This window comes from Tripterygium wilfordii, chromosome 19 (genome assembly GCF_013401445.1).
Source record: "Tripterygium wilfordii isolate XIE 37 chromosome 19, ASM1340144v1, whole genome shotgun sequence".
In the NCBI taxonomy this organism is placed as follows: Eukaryota; Viridiplantae; Streptophyta; class Magnoliopsida; order Celastrales; family Celastraceae; genus Tripterygium; species Tripterygium wilfordii.
The window spans coordinates 10,966,764-10,983,539 of NC_052250.1; the positions used below are offsets into that span (position 1 = coordinate 10,966,764).

A 16,776-nucleotide genomic window follows, 5' to 3' on the forward strand; every position below is an offset into this window, starting at 1 on the left:
AAACGGAGAGTAAGAAGCGAAGAAAAATACCTAAGATACATGGCTTGAAGTGGTATGAAACGATAAGAATTTACTAAGAGTTGTTGAGTTTATGATCTTCTATAGAAATTAATACGGAAAAAAGATTCAAGTAGTGGATCATCATTGATTTTCGCTTTGTCTCATGTAACAGATCTCAAAATTGTTGTGGATAAAGACTCGGACGATTATAATCATGGTTTTTATATACAATTCATATTACAATTACAATTGTTTATATTTGCAACTTTTATCAATTTTGTGTAATATCCATTAAAAAATAATTGAAAGTTAATATTAAGATATTTAAAAATAATGAAATACATCCTCAATGGAAAACTAAACATAATTCATCGGTTTAAATATGATAACAAACTCTTATCCTAAAACTCTCGTGGAGTATTCATATTTTAAGAAAGAAAAAGTATTAAATATTTTTTAAAAATAATATGAGAGATATCCAAATCAAATATATTAAAATTCCAACCTTTTCTTATTAGGTACTTTATTTCATCAATTAAGAATAATTAAAATTATAACGTTGGTTGTTTGATTGTCCAACCCACAAATGAAATTACTATAAATAATACTTCAACCACTCGAGTAATAGCCTAGTTTATAAATTTCTCTAAGGTCAAAACATATGAACTCGATAGGTCTTAAATTCGATTGTCACTAAGAGCAGTTCCCTTGTGATCATGCGTTGAACTTTGCCCAACTTACCATGTCGTCAAGTGGTAATGTGTTTTTAACACCCGAAGATTTACACACGAAGGTAAAGACACGTACCAAATTTCTGATAAGCAAAATTAATTTTCAAAGCTTTTTGTCTCCAAAGAGTTTTAATGATTATGAAAACTATCAATTATTCATTATTTTGTGCAATTCATCATACCTGAAACTGAAACTTCATGATTTTTGTAGTAAAGTTTGAATTGAAAAGTAGATAATAAACGCGAAGCAGAAACAATAATAATAATTAATTAATAAAGTATGTAAAATAATTATTTATACTGAGACAACTCATATTGCTGTTGTAGGTGGCGGAAAACCAAGAACCAGAAGGGTAGACTCGTCATTGCACCATATAACTCCGTAATCAATCCGACCGTTGCAATCATTCAAAAAAAACTACACGTATACTCCCGACCGTTTAAACCCATAATTCAAATCACATGAAATCAAAATCCCACCGTTTCTCTCTCCCTATCTCTCTGCCCTCAATTCCATTAATTTTCAGTATTATTACATATTCATGGAAGATCATAGCACAAACCCATCAATCATGGAGCCAAGGCCCCAACACCCACTTCACCAAATCGCAGAAACACCCACTCACAAGCTCCTTCTCAAGCAATGGCTCAAAGAGGAAGAGCTAATCCTCAATAGAATCTCTCTCAAGGAAACCCAAATTGACTCGGTCCGCAATGAAGTCACGCAACTTTACATCTTTTTCTTCTTATTCCACTCCCTCACTCTGCTCCTCCTCTTCAGTTCCTCCTCCAGGGACCCGATTTCTTGCAGCAGATCATGGATTCCATCATTGATTCTGGTGCTCTGTTCTTTGGGAATGATATGGGCTGTTCGGTACAAGTCAGAGACCGAATCGCACTTGGAGAAGTTGTTGGAGAGGGAGAAGGAGGACGCGAAGCTGTTGGGGAAGTGTGTGGAGGAGTTGAAGAAGAAAGGATTAGAATTTGATTTGCTGAAGGAGGTCGATGCGCTTCGGAGGGCGAAGAGTCTGAGAGTAGAAGCGAAGGTTGTGGAGAAATGGTCTAGTAGAGACTTTGTGACTCTCTTCTTCTTCTCTGTTTCATGTCTTGTTCTTGGATTGATGAGGGTTGTTTTGTGTAATTAGGACCTTTTTGGAAGGGTAATTTGGGGATTTGAAATAGGTTCAATTACTACATTTGATGTTCATTTGCAGAATATTTTGTTCTGCTTGTAAAATAATTACCAGACTTTGTGATTGTTCTTCTTCTCTGTTTCTAGTCTGTGTCATAGAATATTTTGTTCTGCTTATGAAAGAATTGCGAACTCTTTTATCATGAATTTTAGTTATGAATTTAAAAACAAGAGGCCAAGCACATTGTCATCAATCTCCGTCGGGACCCGAGGAAGGAAACATTTGCACGCACGCCTCCGTTACCTTTTGTGAGGCCTAAACTCCATAGATATTGTTTATATGAGACTGTCCCATAGGTCCTGACACAAGATTACAATTTTAACTCTTCCAAAGTGGTATCTCAGTGTGATTGCAGAATATTATTATGTTCTGCTTGTGAAATAATTATGAACTAGGAATGATAATCATCATGAATTAAAAACAGGAAGAGATTATCATTCCTACATTATGTGAGGTCGAACTTGTTGATTTTATTGAGAATAAAGTCGTTAATTTCAATATTAATTTCTCAATATTGAAGATTGTCAAAGCATTTCTCTTAGAAACTAAGAGTTTGGACCGTCCAAATTTCAAGGAATTCATTGAGTTCATGAGAATGTTGAACGAACTGCATTATTCAACATACTTGTTTCTTTGTAATGGAAAGAGTATAAATTCAACCAATGAGCGTGAAGACTTCAAAGGATCAATTCGTTGTGGGTGTCATGGTGAAGATAATTTTTTTTTCATCCAAATCGTAACTCGAGGGCAAATTATTTTTCGAGTGGAGTAGACTGATATAGAACAAGTTTCTTAATTAAATTTAGTAACTAGAAGAGTTGATCCTTTTTTTTATTAGAATAGGAATTTTAGTCAAATTAATATTTTTTAATTTTATTATTAGTATTTTTTTGATAATTTCGTATCTATTAGGATTTTACAGTTTTAGTATTTATAGAGTTGCAACCACCTTCAGCAAAAGAGATAAATGATGAATTAATATAATTTTAATGTTTCCCTCAATTTTCTTGATGGATTCCAAACTTTATTAGTGGATTTGAAGTTACCTTGGCTTGGTGTGAATGAATCAATCGATTTTTACTTTTGCACTGCGTCATGTGGGCACCAATTAATTACAAGGAGGCATGTGTGAAGAACTTGAGCTCAATAAACAATACCGACCCAAAACATGAAGGTATGTGTGATGGAACCATTGTATGGGAAGCCCTCAGGTTCAATATATCCAACCTAATAACATGAAGGTAGACCACATAAACATGTAACCATGTTGTCTTTTACAAACGAAATGAGAAAGAAAAAAAGTTAGTATGTATATGAAACACTAATCCCATGTAATGAACACGAGTTTGCCATTTTTGCTCTTTACACCTTTTGCCTTCAGGTTTAATTCAAGGCATGAATTTCTCAAATTCTTTCATATGAGGCTCCGTTTGGAACTCCGTATAGGATAGTATAATTTTCCTATACAATTATAATTTAATCATTATATAAGTTGATGTATAATTTAATCATATCCGGTGTTTGAAAATAATATGATATTAGACTTGTATGGTATAAAATTTGTGGTAATATATCTGATTACCTAATTAAAGTGAGAGTGAAGGTTTTTTTTGTCATTTGACATGTTATTTCTTATACTAAGCGTTCCGTATAAAATAAAAACGAGTTGAAGGTGTTTTAATATTATATGACCGACATCGTATAAGAACCACTTTTGTATAAAGTTATACTATCCTGAGTATTTTAAAATTCATCCAAACACTCGATAAGTTCATTAAAGGATAATTTCATATCATACGAAGTCTTACTGCTCATCCAAATGGAGCATTAGAGTCTCATCTCACTTAGAGGCGGAACCAACATTGAAGATTAGGGAGGACAAAACTTAATGCGGTGGTCCGGGGCAGCGCCTCCGAATTTTTTTTTATAAAAATAAAAACTACATCCATAAATTCAATAAAATGTTTACAAATAATCTCATTGGGAATCCAATCAAACACTTCTTTCTCAATATATTAAGGAATTGTTTCCCATAAACTACTATAAATGTATTGTTATTTCACATATATATAAAAAATGTAACTCTCCACCGATTCTTAAATGTCATTATTGGGCACCTAGTTAAAGTTAGGGGACGACTTAGTTAAGTTAAAATTTTTATTTTTTCCTCAGTACTACTACTATTAAAAAAAAAAATTAAGCGTGGGCGGCCGCCCACACTAGGTTAAGGGTGGTTCCGCAGTCTCACTTACCATTGTTGGAGCCATTGTCACTACATGAAATTTTCTTTCCACGGTAGCATGTCATCCTAAACGTACACAACAAAACCAACCATGAACATATAATTAATAACAATAAATCAAACTATATATATAATAAAGTTTCTAATTAGTATTAATTGGTTAGTAATTACCAATGAACATGTCAAAATCCACGGGACGAATTTGGTCAGTATTAATTGGTTAGTAATTATCAATGAACGATTAATTGGTTAGTATTCATTTCGTACCAACAATCTTTCTTGGACGAATTTGATTACCCACCACAAAGACAGATCCCAACCAAATTGTAGGAATTTCAAGTGAAAGACCATAACGACCAAAGTTGATGATCCTTTGTATGGGAAGCCCTCAGGTTCAGTATGTCCAACCTAATAGCACGAAGAGCTCCTTCGGGTCGATATTGTTTGCCTTCGCGCTATTAGGTTATTTTACCTATTCATCTCCTGATGATAATACTCTTAACTAAATACATTTGGACACAACATCAATCACGATTGAGGCAACCAACAATCTAGTCTCAGGATATAAGAAAATATAACACCAACCTCTTCCCGGTAAAAAAGGACAAATAACAAATTAAGAAAACAACGGATACCAAACCCTCCAAGTGTGAGAGATTGTGTCGCCAAAAGGTCTAATACCCCACTGAATTTTAATTCCTTTCAGAAACCATTTTCATGGCTGGAAATGCCCAAGTGAGCTGGCTCAAACAGATATGGAAAATCTCAAAGCAGAAACTCCTCCGAGAACTTTTCTCAGAATTCCTTAGGGAACTTGTTCAGGCTGGATGCTGACACAGTTGAACAGAAGTTAGTCATCAACATAAGAAATAATCAATTTCTACATGAACCAGCCAAAAACAAATCATAAGAATATGAAAATGATTTCTCAATGCCTCAGGATTTTCTGACAGTAGCCAAGGGATGCCTCAATCTCTATCCCGACCTGTTCCTTGTCAAGAGATTAATTTTATGATATATCATTACATGTCAATGTAGGAAAATGGCTTTAACCTCTTGTAGGACATACAAGGATTTTATTCAGCAATCCTTACATTCTCATTCTTCCTTCCTTCTTTCTTTCTTTTTGTAGGTTCTTTTCCTTGAACTTGCAAATGAAGGGGAAAAGAAAATGCAAATGGGGCAAGAAAGTTTAATGTGACAACTTTACCAGTAAAAAGGGTCAGCCCAAGATTCATAAGGATGACAAAAACTGTTATCCAACAGTTAGGTTAGGCTAGCGCCGAAGAAAAGTCACCAGATCAACTGGCGTGCCAGAACTTGATCAGGATTATGAAAGCTCTTGGGGGTCATGATGGACATGGCTTAAAGCATTCATCCCAAGTCAGTCTTTAAGCCCAATGATTTTCCACATCCCAGAAACTGAAGCACGATGAATCTTGATCCTAGACTAAACTCGTTCAGCAACATGACTTATAAATTCTTTTCAACTCCCCAGAAACCACTTTTTTTGAGTCCCCTTTTGATCTTCTACAAGAAATTAACTTAACCCAACCATGGAGAGGAAACTATCATCTTGTAAAACTTCCCCACAGATGAAAAGGGAGGGATCAAAGCCCAGTATCCTAGCATTCTGAAGATAGCCTGCTGCAATGAATATTTTTTCCCATGAGAAATATATTCTAGAGCGCCTGGAGACCATAGTCCACAATATTCAAGACAATGATACATAGCAGTCGAAGCTATAGGATCAAGAATATGAAGGCATGGAACAAGGAATTCACGAGAAAGTATTGTGATACCTTCTCAGAGTGAATGATCTGTATCTTTAATTCCAGCCAGACACCAGAAACAGTAATGCCATCCTAAATCTCCAACCTTGAATTGTGAATTGTGGCAGTAAAATTAATCCCACTTTTCCAAGAACTTGCTATTTGCAAAACAATTTTCATTTCCCTTCAACCATATAAAAAGGCCCAGTTCTATGCACAAAGAAGCATCAGTTTTGTAGCGTTCCATGGATTTCACGCATTAGTAACTTTGAGTCATCAACAATCTGTTGACTTTCATAGATGATATAGCGAAATAGCTCATGCTTAGGTTCTGGCCTGAGATAACTTAACTGGTTAAGGGGATCTGTGATCATAGATCTGCTGCAGATTTCCCTTGCTGGCTGCACATGCTTCCACCAGAAATCAGAAAGTGCCAATCTCAGGACATCCCAGTAATCTGCATCTCGATATAACCTGAAAAGACTACTGCCATTAAGGGTCCAAACGTACAAATCCATCCAATCCCTGTCCAGTATTTCCATCAAACCCTGAGCTTGTGGAATATAATAAACAGGAATCCGCTTCCAAGGTGAAGCTTGCCTCATATCTCCACGAAAAAATGGGCACTTGATCTCTAGCACTCCTCGGGAAGGCAAATCATGCACAAACTGGTCAACTACCCCATCTGGTGAAGCTGCTAGCCAATCATGTTCCGGGATGCTATCATGATAGACCTGAAATTCAGGAAATAAAACTGTGTTTCCTGTTATAAGTTTGTACCTTTCAAGTGCTTCGTCTTCTTTGATGTTGTTCCAATGTGTGGCCAAATTACCAGAAAATGGCTCGATCGCCCCAAGCTTCTCCAGCCAGAGCTGAACCCTCCTGCGAGGCCAAAAACCAATAGCCCCACCAAAAGTGCTTGCCGTAAGTTTGTGCTTTCTTTTCTCTTGCCAATTTTTGAACCAGTGCTGAAAACTAGGAGATTGAAGAATAGAATAACTTTCGCCTGGTATAAATTTTTGAGAATTCCCAAAATTGTCTGAATCTTTTCTTAAAGGATGACTGAAAGCATGACTATCCCAGGTGAGCCTTTCAGTAGTTGGTTCAACAAAAGTATGGCTGGAATATGACCCTATGTGGCTGCAATCATTGTCAAGCATAGCTATATTATGGTTACTTCTGGACTTCTGAAATGGCAGCAAAAACATATGTAGGAAGCAAGGTTTAAGTCGTTCTCTGTTGAAGAAATAGTCATGTCAGCATAAGCAATGAGATCAAGGAAAAAAAATCTATCAACTGTAATATTGAACCAAAGCCAAAATGTAGAATCGATAATTACATATCTTCAAAGAAAAAAGTAAGAGGAAGCTGTAGAAGCATAAGAGCCTATCAAAGTTGAGACTTAAGTCATTTAATTATTAGTACTCACATTTTCCTCATGTTTGGGCTGAACTCCCCCTTATTTATAAGACCATGTCCAAAATGAGGGTGTCAAACTTTGAACTTGAGAGAAAACGTTAGACTAACGCTTCAATATGCCAAAAGTGCAAGCTTATGGGGAAATTGATTGTTTGATTATTCTAATAAATCATATCCACCTATGGATTTAAGCTAATATATGGATGAAGACTGCCGTTCAAAATTTAAAAAGTTGATAAATCAATCAACAAGAAAACAACTATTGATAAATTTTTAACAGTGATGAACTACAGGAATGCACAGATAATTTTTCCGACCATTTTGGAATATTCAAATGCAACACAGCTTGATAAACAAAGAACCAGCATCAAGTATCTTCTTCCTCAAAATATCACAAAGTTACCCAAATAATAGCTGCGAGAACATCCTTAACAAAGGACCATACAAGCTATAGTTTCAACCATTTATCAAAAAAGAAGAAGCTATAGTTTCTACCGAAATGAAATCTCTTCCACAAAAATTACCAATTCACTCAATCAATTTTTCCATTGAAGAACTCATAGATTTAACTGAACCCTATTATTATTTTATTCAAAAAACATAAATGTATTAATCTTCCTCCCTCTTTCAGCAGCCTCAGACCTATACATACACCAAGTGAACCGAAGAAAACAAGACAAAGAAACAAAATTCAAAACTGGGTTTTAATGTGACAATCACCTCCTACCACAAAATTACTTTATTTCCAACGAAACAACTAGAGATTGATAGAAAGATAGCTACAATGAATCAATATAAAAGTTACCGATTGTGAGAAGAAAAGAGCAGCGGTGACTAACCGAGCAAGATTGTTAGGGCTCCGATGCATAGAGATTTCTAGCGCCTCATAGAGAGAGACACAGACAAAGGGGCGAGGTTTAAGGAATGAGAAGTAGCTGGTACTCTCTTATTGTTTTTGACCTTCTCCACCAGATGCCCGTATTCGGGATTCCATTTTCCACCCGACCTGGTTAGACCCATTCCCGCAGCCCGACCCAGGTGAATCGAGGGTTAGCTCACGGGTAGCCCACCCGACCCACTCAAATATTTTTCTTAAAGAAAATTCATATGTTTATTTTTCATGATTGTCCCCATAAAATTAAAGTCTTTTGACTTTTGCCCCCATTTAATTTATATTCTTTTGTCTTTCGGACCCTCAACGTATTTTGATACTACTATTGCCCCCACTAACAAAAATTCATATCTCCGCCATTGACCCCAGACCTCCTTGTTTGAATCCCATGGGAAGATGGGGGGCGAATTTATTCAGCGAATTCATCAGAAATCCTGCTATGATCAAAGTTGAGGCGGTAATCCATTTTTCCAATCAGTTCAAAGAAGAATTTTCTGACACCTTAAGATAGGAAGGCATGCATTTTAAAGCCATTTCACCTGAATCAGTTTCTCTCCTAGAAAGCTCAGTCGCCAACGAAGAAATCAAAGAATGTGGTATGGAGTTGTAATGGTGCTAAAGCACCAGGTCCAGATGGTTTCAATCTTAACTTTATTAAAAAGGCCTGGGATATTATCGAATCAAATGTCTGCGATATGGGTACAGCAATTCTTCAGTTCTTGTTAAATGCCTGTAGGAGATGACTCTAGTTTCATCACACTGATCCCCAAGGTAAAAGGGTCCAGCAAGCTATCAGATTTTAGGCCAATAAGTCTTGTCAACAGTTTATACAAGATCATTTCAAAAGTGTTGGCAAACAGATTGAAATAAGCTCTCCCCTCAGTCATCAGTCAAACACAATTAGCATTCATGAAAGGTGGGCAAATTCTGGATAGTATTCTTATAGCAAACGAACTCGTTCATTTATCTTAGAAGAGAAAAGAGCACAGTTTACTAACCAAGCTTGACTTTGAAAAGGCCTTTTGACTCTGCCAACTGGAGATATTTGGATGCAGTCATGGCCTCAATGGGTTTCGGTGCTAAATGGAGGGTCTAGGTGCGAGAATGTACACCCACTGCAAAAAAATATATCTGTCCTAATGATGTGAGCATATTTGTGCATGTTTATATCGCTGATATTCGGTCACTTTAATCAGTTTTTTGATGAGGTAGAATTGTGATGATATTTTATGAAGATAACTTCAATGGGATGATACTAAGAAATTGTGCTTTAAATTGGAAATTATAGAATTTTGGTACTTAAGACCTTCTTGGATATTTTGCAGGACGTTCGGCTGAAGGAGCTAACGGAATAAATTGCAGTCTTCGATGGATTTTTAGAGGACATTTCAAGCTGTTCGGGAAGTGCTAGTTCAAATTCATCAAAGTACGTTGAGACTCTGAACATTACCCCAAAGTCAGGGCTGGAAGTCTTATGAGAAGCAGGATTTTATGCTGCGGACCGGATCTTTAGAAGCCCAGAACTTGAGCATATGAGGTCTAAATCGATTAATTCAAAGGCCCATAAATATTTACACGTTCAAAGCTACGACTTTGATGAAGAAGTTATCGTCTGAATATGCTCCCAATCATCCAGAATCCAGTTGCAAGATCGTGGACAGATTTTTGTTTCCTAAACAATTCAAAAACAGAGTGATTTTAGGATTCTTAAATTAGGGCTTCTTAGGAGACATGGGAGGTAACTAATTTTATATAAGGGGATGGCAGAGTTAAACAGAGACACACAGAGACAAAGAGACAGAGAGAGAGTCATATGCAATCCATAGAATGTAGGTTTCTCTCCACACTATGAGCGGCTAGTTTATTTCTTTGGTACAAGGGATTTGACTCGAATTCATGAGATTTTGAGACTTGGTTTGTTATATTTAAGATCATTCTAGATTCGAACATCTGTAGTTCATTATTATTTACATGAAATAATTGATTGAGATGCATATTGATTGATATTTCGTGTGATTAAATGTTATATTGAGTACATGATACGTAATTATTTTGTTGCTCGATTAAAAGTAGCGATTGGGCAGCGTGATTATGATCCAAGTTTTCATCGTTAGCACAAGGGAATTACAGGATGAATTAAATAGCTTTCGCTTGTTAAACTATTGTTCAGTCTTAGTTTCTTCCAAAAACTCAATGTTGTTATTGATAGGAAGGGGATTGCTTAATACTACTTCATTATTATTTACATGAAATAATTGATTGAGATGCATATTGATTGATATTTCGTGTGATTAAATGTTATATTGAGTACATGATACGTAATTATTTTGTTGCTCGATTAAAAGTAGCGATTGGGCAGCGTGATTATGATCCAAGTTTTCATCGTTAGCACAAGGGAATTACAGGATGAATTAAATAGCTTTCGCTTGTTAAACTATTGTTCAGTCTTAGTTTCTTCCAAAAACTCAATGTTGTTATTGATAGGAAGGGGATTGCTTAATACTACTTCAGTTGATGACAAGAATTAATTTGAGTGTTGAGCTCACGTTAATAACAAAGGGAAGGTAAGAGTTTATTTGCCTTGCGGATAGATTTAGCTACGTGTTCGATAAAGATTGTATATTTAGAGGTCTATGATAAATCCATGAATTGGTTGCTCAATATCCTTTGATCTGAAGTTTGTTAATTCCTATAATTATTGCTTGTGTTTACATTCTAATTTAGTTGATTTAAAATCAAACCTCCCCCTATTTCAATAGCACGTTAAGAATTGTGAATTAATCACTTGGTCCCTGAGGATCGACCCTTATTCATCACTTTTACCAGTTAGGTAATTAATTTTTATTGCGCTCGGCACGCATCACCTAATAAATGGAGCTTGAACTGTAGAATTTAATATTGAGAAAGGAATTAGACAAGGGGATCCCTTATCTCCCTTACTGTTCAACATAGCCGTTGAAAGACTTCATCAGTTGTTGAAGAAGGCAGAGAATTGTGGCCTGTTTAAAGGTATTGAAGTGAAGAGGAATAATTTATCTATATCTCATATCCAATATGCAGATGACACACTCTTTATTCTGCATTGCTAAAGAAGAGAACATATACAGGTAGTAAAAAGGATCCTAAGATGCTTTCTAATTTTGTCTGGTCTGAAGGTGAATTTTTACAAGAGTTTAATAGTAGGTTTGGGGTCTTCCAAAGTATGGGTTGAAGAGATGACACTAAAATATCAGTGTAAAATAGAATCCTTACCAGTAAAGTACCTTGGCATACCTTTGGGGGCTAATTTCAAGAAACATAAAACTTGGAGACCTATTATGGAGAAGTTTAAAAGCAAACTTGCTATTTGGAAAGGAAGACAACTACCCATTAGGGGGAGACTTACTCTAATCAAGGCAGCACTATCAAATCTCCCTATCTATTGCATGTCCCTCTTTAGAATGCATGTCTCCATTGCTAAGAAACTAGAGCGCATACAGTGAAGACTTTTTGTGGGGTGATGCCGTCGACAAAAGGAAGATGCATTATATTAACTGGGAACAAGTGATCAAGCCTAAAAGTTAATGGAGGGCTGGGAATCGGGGATATCAATCGAAAAAACCAAGCTTTATTATTTAAATGGGCGTGGAGGTTTTTAAGAGAAGAAAAAGCCCTTTGAAGGTCTGTGATATCTGGAAAGTATGATAGAGGTAATGACCTACTAAAGGCACCCCAAATTCCCTCCCTCTCCACCGCATCTCCTATGTGGAAAGAGATTCATGCATTAGTTGCTAACCCAGGCTGACAACTTAGTAGGTTGTTTATTGAGGGCATTGGTTACTTAGTGGGTAGTGGGGCTAAAACAAGATTTTGGCTGGATAGATGGATGAATGATATTGTAAATTTGTGATTCTTTTTGGAGGCTATTCAATTTATCAATCCAACAATCAAATTGCATCCGTAACATGGGTTCCTGAATTAATTTCAGTTGGGAGTGGAATTTCAAGTGGAGAAGAAGGCTATTCACATGGGAGGAAGATCTAGTGGACGATCTTAAAAGGTTTATAGCAAAGGTTACTCTCTGCCCTTCCAGAGAAGATAGACTAATTTGGAAACTCACCCCAAAAGGGGAATTCTCGGTTGGCTCTCTATATCATAACCTCCTAGAGAGTAAAGCGTTGCAAGTCCCTCAACATGGTTTCATATCAAGATTTTACAAACTCATATGGAAAGGACTAGTTCCTCCCAGGGTGGAGATCTTCACTTGGGTTCTTCTGCATAAAAATTGCCCACTAGAGAATTTTTGCTTCATAGAGGAATCATATCTGTTGCTCATAACTTATGCCCCTTTTGCTCTAGTGCCACAGAGTCTATTAATCATATTTTCTGGCATTGCTAAGGCCCATCTTCCCTTTGGTACAAACTCATGGGTTGGTGGGGACTCTCAGGGTGTCAAACTGATGATATATGTGGTCTTTTTGAACAATGGAGAAGCTTGGTTGTAAAAAGTGAGCTATAGAAAAAGGGTTGGCATATGCTATTTTGTATCACTGTATGATCTATTTGGAAGCAGAGGAATAATGTAATATTCAGAATGAAGCTTGTCGATTGGGATTATGTATTCTCCTTAATTTTTGTTACGCTCCAGCTATGGATCTCCCTAGTGGTGCCTTTTCCCCTACACTGCCAACCAACTTGTCATCTCCTCTACCCCATCAAAAATTGGACCAACTACGTTTCACCAAGGCTTATCAGGCAATTGGCATGGTCCCCCCCATTAAGGGGCAATCTCAAGTGGAATGTTGATGGTTCATCTATAGGGAAGCTTGGAAGAGTTGGGATTAGTGGTGTCCTACTCGATGTTGAAGGTTCTTTTATCTGTATCTTCTCAGGTTTTGCTAGTATTTGTGAATCAAACGAGGCCGAATTGAGAGCAATTAAGAAAGCAATGGAATTGTCAATTGCTTCTATTCTCGTGGGGTAGGAAATATCTATAGAAACAGACTCAGAAAATGCTTTCAAGTGGTCAATTGTTGAATGCCAGACGCCATGGAAACTTACCCATATTGCCAATGCAATCTATTTAGCCAAATTACAATTTCGCTATATTGAGATTGCGCATATTCCAAGAGAACAAAATGAAGTGGTGGATGTGCTGGCAAGGGAAGGGGTTTTGTGAAATCAAGAGGTTGTCATTTGGTTATAGTGAGACCTGCCTGCTCAGGCTATGTGTGTGTGAGAGTGCGTATACACTGTGTGTGGGTTATCAATGGATGTGTGTGTTTTTCTTTTCTGTATCTACTTTTGATATCAGCAATATGTCAGACAAAAGGAGGACTATGAACAATCTCATCACTTGGCAGGATAGGTTCTATGAAGAATGAAGTATTGAAAGACTTGATTTACCAGCCCACCATTATGAGTCACAACACAATCCAAGAGAAATATGGCAGACAAAATCACTTCCCACCAAATTCTCCGTATCTCTTATCGCATCCAGGATCTGAAACAACTCCTCTCAGCACCGGCTCATCTTACTAATGAAGTTCGCACATGCTCTACTCAATGAAATTCACCAGGCAGTTCCACAACATCAACTTCTCAAGACTAGATGCTGGTCTCAATTCCAGTTTGTGGTCCATCATGTTAGACTTCGCAACTCACGCTCCACACCCCCATCTCAAAAATTAATCTAACTCATTGCACTATCAACTTGCAAAGCAATACAATGGTCCTGTTCTCTTCAGGTGGCAGCATATCTCCAGAGTTTTTTCATCCCACTTGGCATGGACATATTCCATTTTTTAACTTTGGAAAATGGCAAAGAGCCCAAACTTTTGGTGGCCCAAAGATCCCAAATCTATGTGGCTCCTAGTGGCATTGCCATGTCACATGACATGTCATGATTCAAGGTTGAAAGTTTCTAAAATTTGAAATTTGAAAGCCTCTCACAAATACATATTTTCTTTCCTCTCACCCTCACACTCACATTCTCTCTCCTCCTCTCTCTTTTTTCTCTCTTTCTCCCCCATTGCCGGAAACAAGGTCCACCATCCAGCAACCGATGAGGGCGGCCGACCTACCAATCTAAAGCATAGGAGCACCATGGCTCATCCCTAGTTGTCATTTGCTGCCAACAACCGCCGATTTCAGCATAATTTAGCCTTAAAGTCGTGGTCAATGAAACTTTTGGAGCCTGATTCGGCCACCATAGGCAACCCCTCCGCTAACCACCACCACCGTTGAACTTGTCTTGTCGAACTCTACATGTTTCAGCCCTTGGATGGCTTGAATAGTCGTCAGAAAGTGAAACCCATTTGTGACCCGGTTGTAACCCATTTTTGGAGCCATTGACTTATATATTTTTTGTTTTGTCTTCATGTTATCAATGTGAAGTGGATTTTATTTTGGAATTTATTAATTTTAATGTCATTCAGCTATTTTTAATCTCATACAGATTGTTATTCCATTTTTTTATGATTATTCCACTATTTTTAATTATCAAGCAGATTGTTATTCCACTGTTTTTATATCAAATAGATCGTTATTCCATTGATTTTAATGTCATTACACTGATTTTGATCCTTGAATGCAAACCCTTGTATGCACTTATGTTTTGTTCTTTGTTCCATGATTTCTTAACTTGGGAATCGCTAATTCCATTGATTAAATCAATGAAATTTAGTTTTTCCATCCATTACATTAATGGAACTTAGTTGTTTCATTGATTAAATCAGTAGAATTTAACTAATTCAATTGTTGGTGTACTTTGTGAAAATATATTGTAATCCTTTACCTCTGATTATCAAACTTAACCTCAAATAGCGTTGTTTATTTTCCATCATGGCAAGAAAAAAATGGATAATAGCTGTTAGTTTGTGAGAAGAATAAAAATTCAAATCCAATTATGTTATTTTCCTACGACTTCGCCTACATGTTTAACAGTGGAATTGTCAAATTCATTGTTAAAAATAAGTGGAATGGTTAAATCGTTGTTTTGAATTAATAGAATATCTAATTTCAATGTTTAAAATTAGTGAAATAGCTAAATATGAATTCAACAGTCAAGGCTTGAAATGTCTAGTCAATGTGAAAACACAATAAAACAAATGGGAGAACTCTATTACGGTGACAGTACAAATATTATTCTATACATTTATCTATGCCAAACTAACAAAAAAAATGACAATGAGCCCAAAAATAATGAAAACATCTTTTTTCTTATGATATAATCTTCATCTTTAGAGGTGTAAATGACAGTGAGATTATTGTTCTCAGCTTTGCCTTTTTTCACTCTTCTCCCATGTTTTAATTCATGACATCCTCTTCTTGATTGATTCAGGAGCCTCTGTCATAGAATAGCTAAATCCATTGTTAAAATTAATAGAATAGATAAATTCATTATTTTAAATCAGTGGAATATCTAAAGTCATTGTTTTAAATCAGTGTAATAGCTAAATCTCTCGTTTTAAATTAGTGGAATAACTAAAAACATTGTTTTAAATCAGTGGAATAGCTAAAGTCATTGTTTTAAATCAGTGTAATAGCTAAATCTCTCGTTTTAAATTAGTGGAATAACTAAAAACATTATTTTAAATCAGTGGAATAACTAAAGCCATTGTTTTAAATCAATGGAATAGACAAATCCCTTGTTTTAAATCAGTGGAATAGGCAAATCCACCGGTTCAAAATAATGAATTTAGTTGTTCCACTGGTTTATAACTGTTTTTAATCTCAGGTAGACTGATTGATAAAAATTAATGGAATAGTCCAAATCCACTAATAAAATCAATGGAATAGCCCAAATCCATTGATATAAAGTTTTTATTCAATAACTACATTTCTTACAATAAAATCATTGGGATGACATTCAAATCAGTGAAATGAGTAAATACATTAAATTATATCGATTGAATAACCAGATGTCTTAAAAAAAAACTAATGGAACAACATGTAGAGCTCAACAAGACGAGTCCAACGGTGGTGGTGATTCGTGAAGAGGTGGCATATGGAGGTCAGATCGGGCTCCAAAAGTTTCGTTTGACCGCGACTTCAAACTCAGATTTCGATGCAATAGGCGACTGTTGATGACAAATGAAGGCTGAGGGTGAGTCATAACACTCCGGTGCTTCAGTTTGATGGGTCGACGTCTCAGATCGGTGGTCGAACGATAGACTTTCGGTTCAGGCAATGAGGGAGAAAAGAGAGAAAAAAAGAAAAGGAAGAGAGAGAACGTGAGAGTGTAGGGGAGATATGAGAGTGTGTGTATTTGTTTGAAATTTTTAAAAGGGTTAATTATACTTTTCATCATCGAAAGATAACGATTGTTCACTTTTAGCACCCAAAGATTTTTTGTTACAATGTCATCATCCAAAGTTCTAAAATGAGACTTTAAAGGTACTCGAGTAGAGTTTCACTGATGTGGCATTAAGTTCGGTCAGGAGTCCATTGACATGGCATTAAATTAAAAGGTCATTGGTTAATATATGTTTACGTGGAAAAAAATAAAAAAAAAATATTTACATATTGCCACATAAGTATCTGAAAT

General features: G+C 36.2%; 2 protein-coding genes across 5 annotated transcripts; one reads left to right on the forward strand and one right to left on the reverse strand.

Annotated features, from left to right (window-relative positions):
- The first annotated feature begins 1,194 nt into the window (after positions 1-1,194).
- On the forward strand, positions 1,195-2,005 carry LOC119986071. Its single transcript, XM_038830616.1, has one exon. It carries the CDS (start codon positions 1,274-1,276, stop codon positions 1,874-1,876), a length of 603 nt encoding a protein of 200 aa, XP_038686544.1. The 5' UTR covers positions 1,195-1,273; the 3' UTR covers positions 1,877-2,005.
- Positions 2,006-4,803: 2,798 nt separating this feature from the next.
- LOC119985205 lies at positions 4,804-8,283 on the reverse strand. Of its 4 annotated transcripts, none has more exons than XR_005465066.1 (3): positions 8,197-8,283; positions 5,969-7,174; positions 4,804-4,996 (listed from the first exon to the last, which is right to left on the reverse strand). XR_005465066.1 is itself a non-coding variant. In XM_038829422.1 (2 exons), the coding sequence occupies exons 1-2, from the start codon at positions 8,223-8,225 to the stop codon at positions 6,166-6,168; spliced, it is 1,038 nt and encodes a 345-aa protein (XP_038685350.1). In that variant the 5' UTR covers positions 8,226-8,283; the 3' UTR covers positions 5,076-6,165. The 4 variants fall into 4 exon arrangements, 2 of the variants coding, with proteins under 2 accessions (XP_038685350.1, XP_038685351.1); XR_005465065.1 differs by having other exon boundaries at positions 5,377-7,174; XM_038829422.1 differs by lacking the exon at positions 4,804-4,996 and having other exon boundaries at positions 5,076-7,174.
- Positions 8,284-16,776: the final 8,493 nt, after the last annotated feature.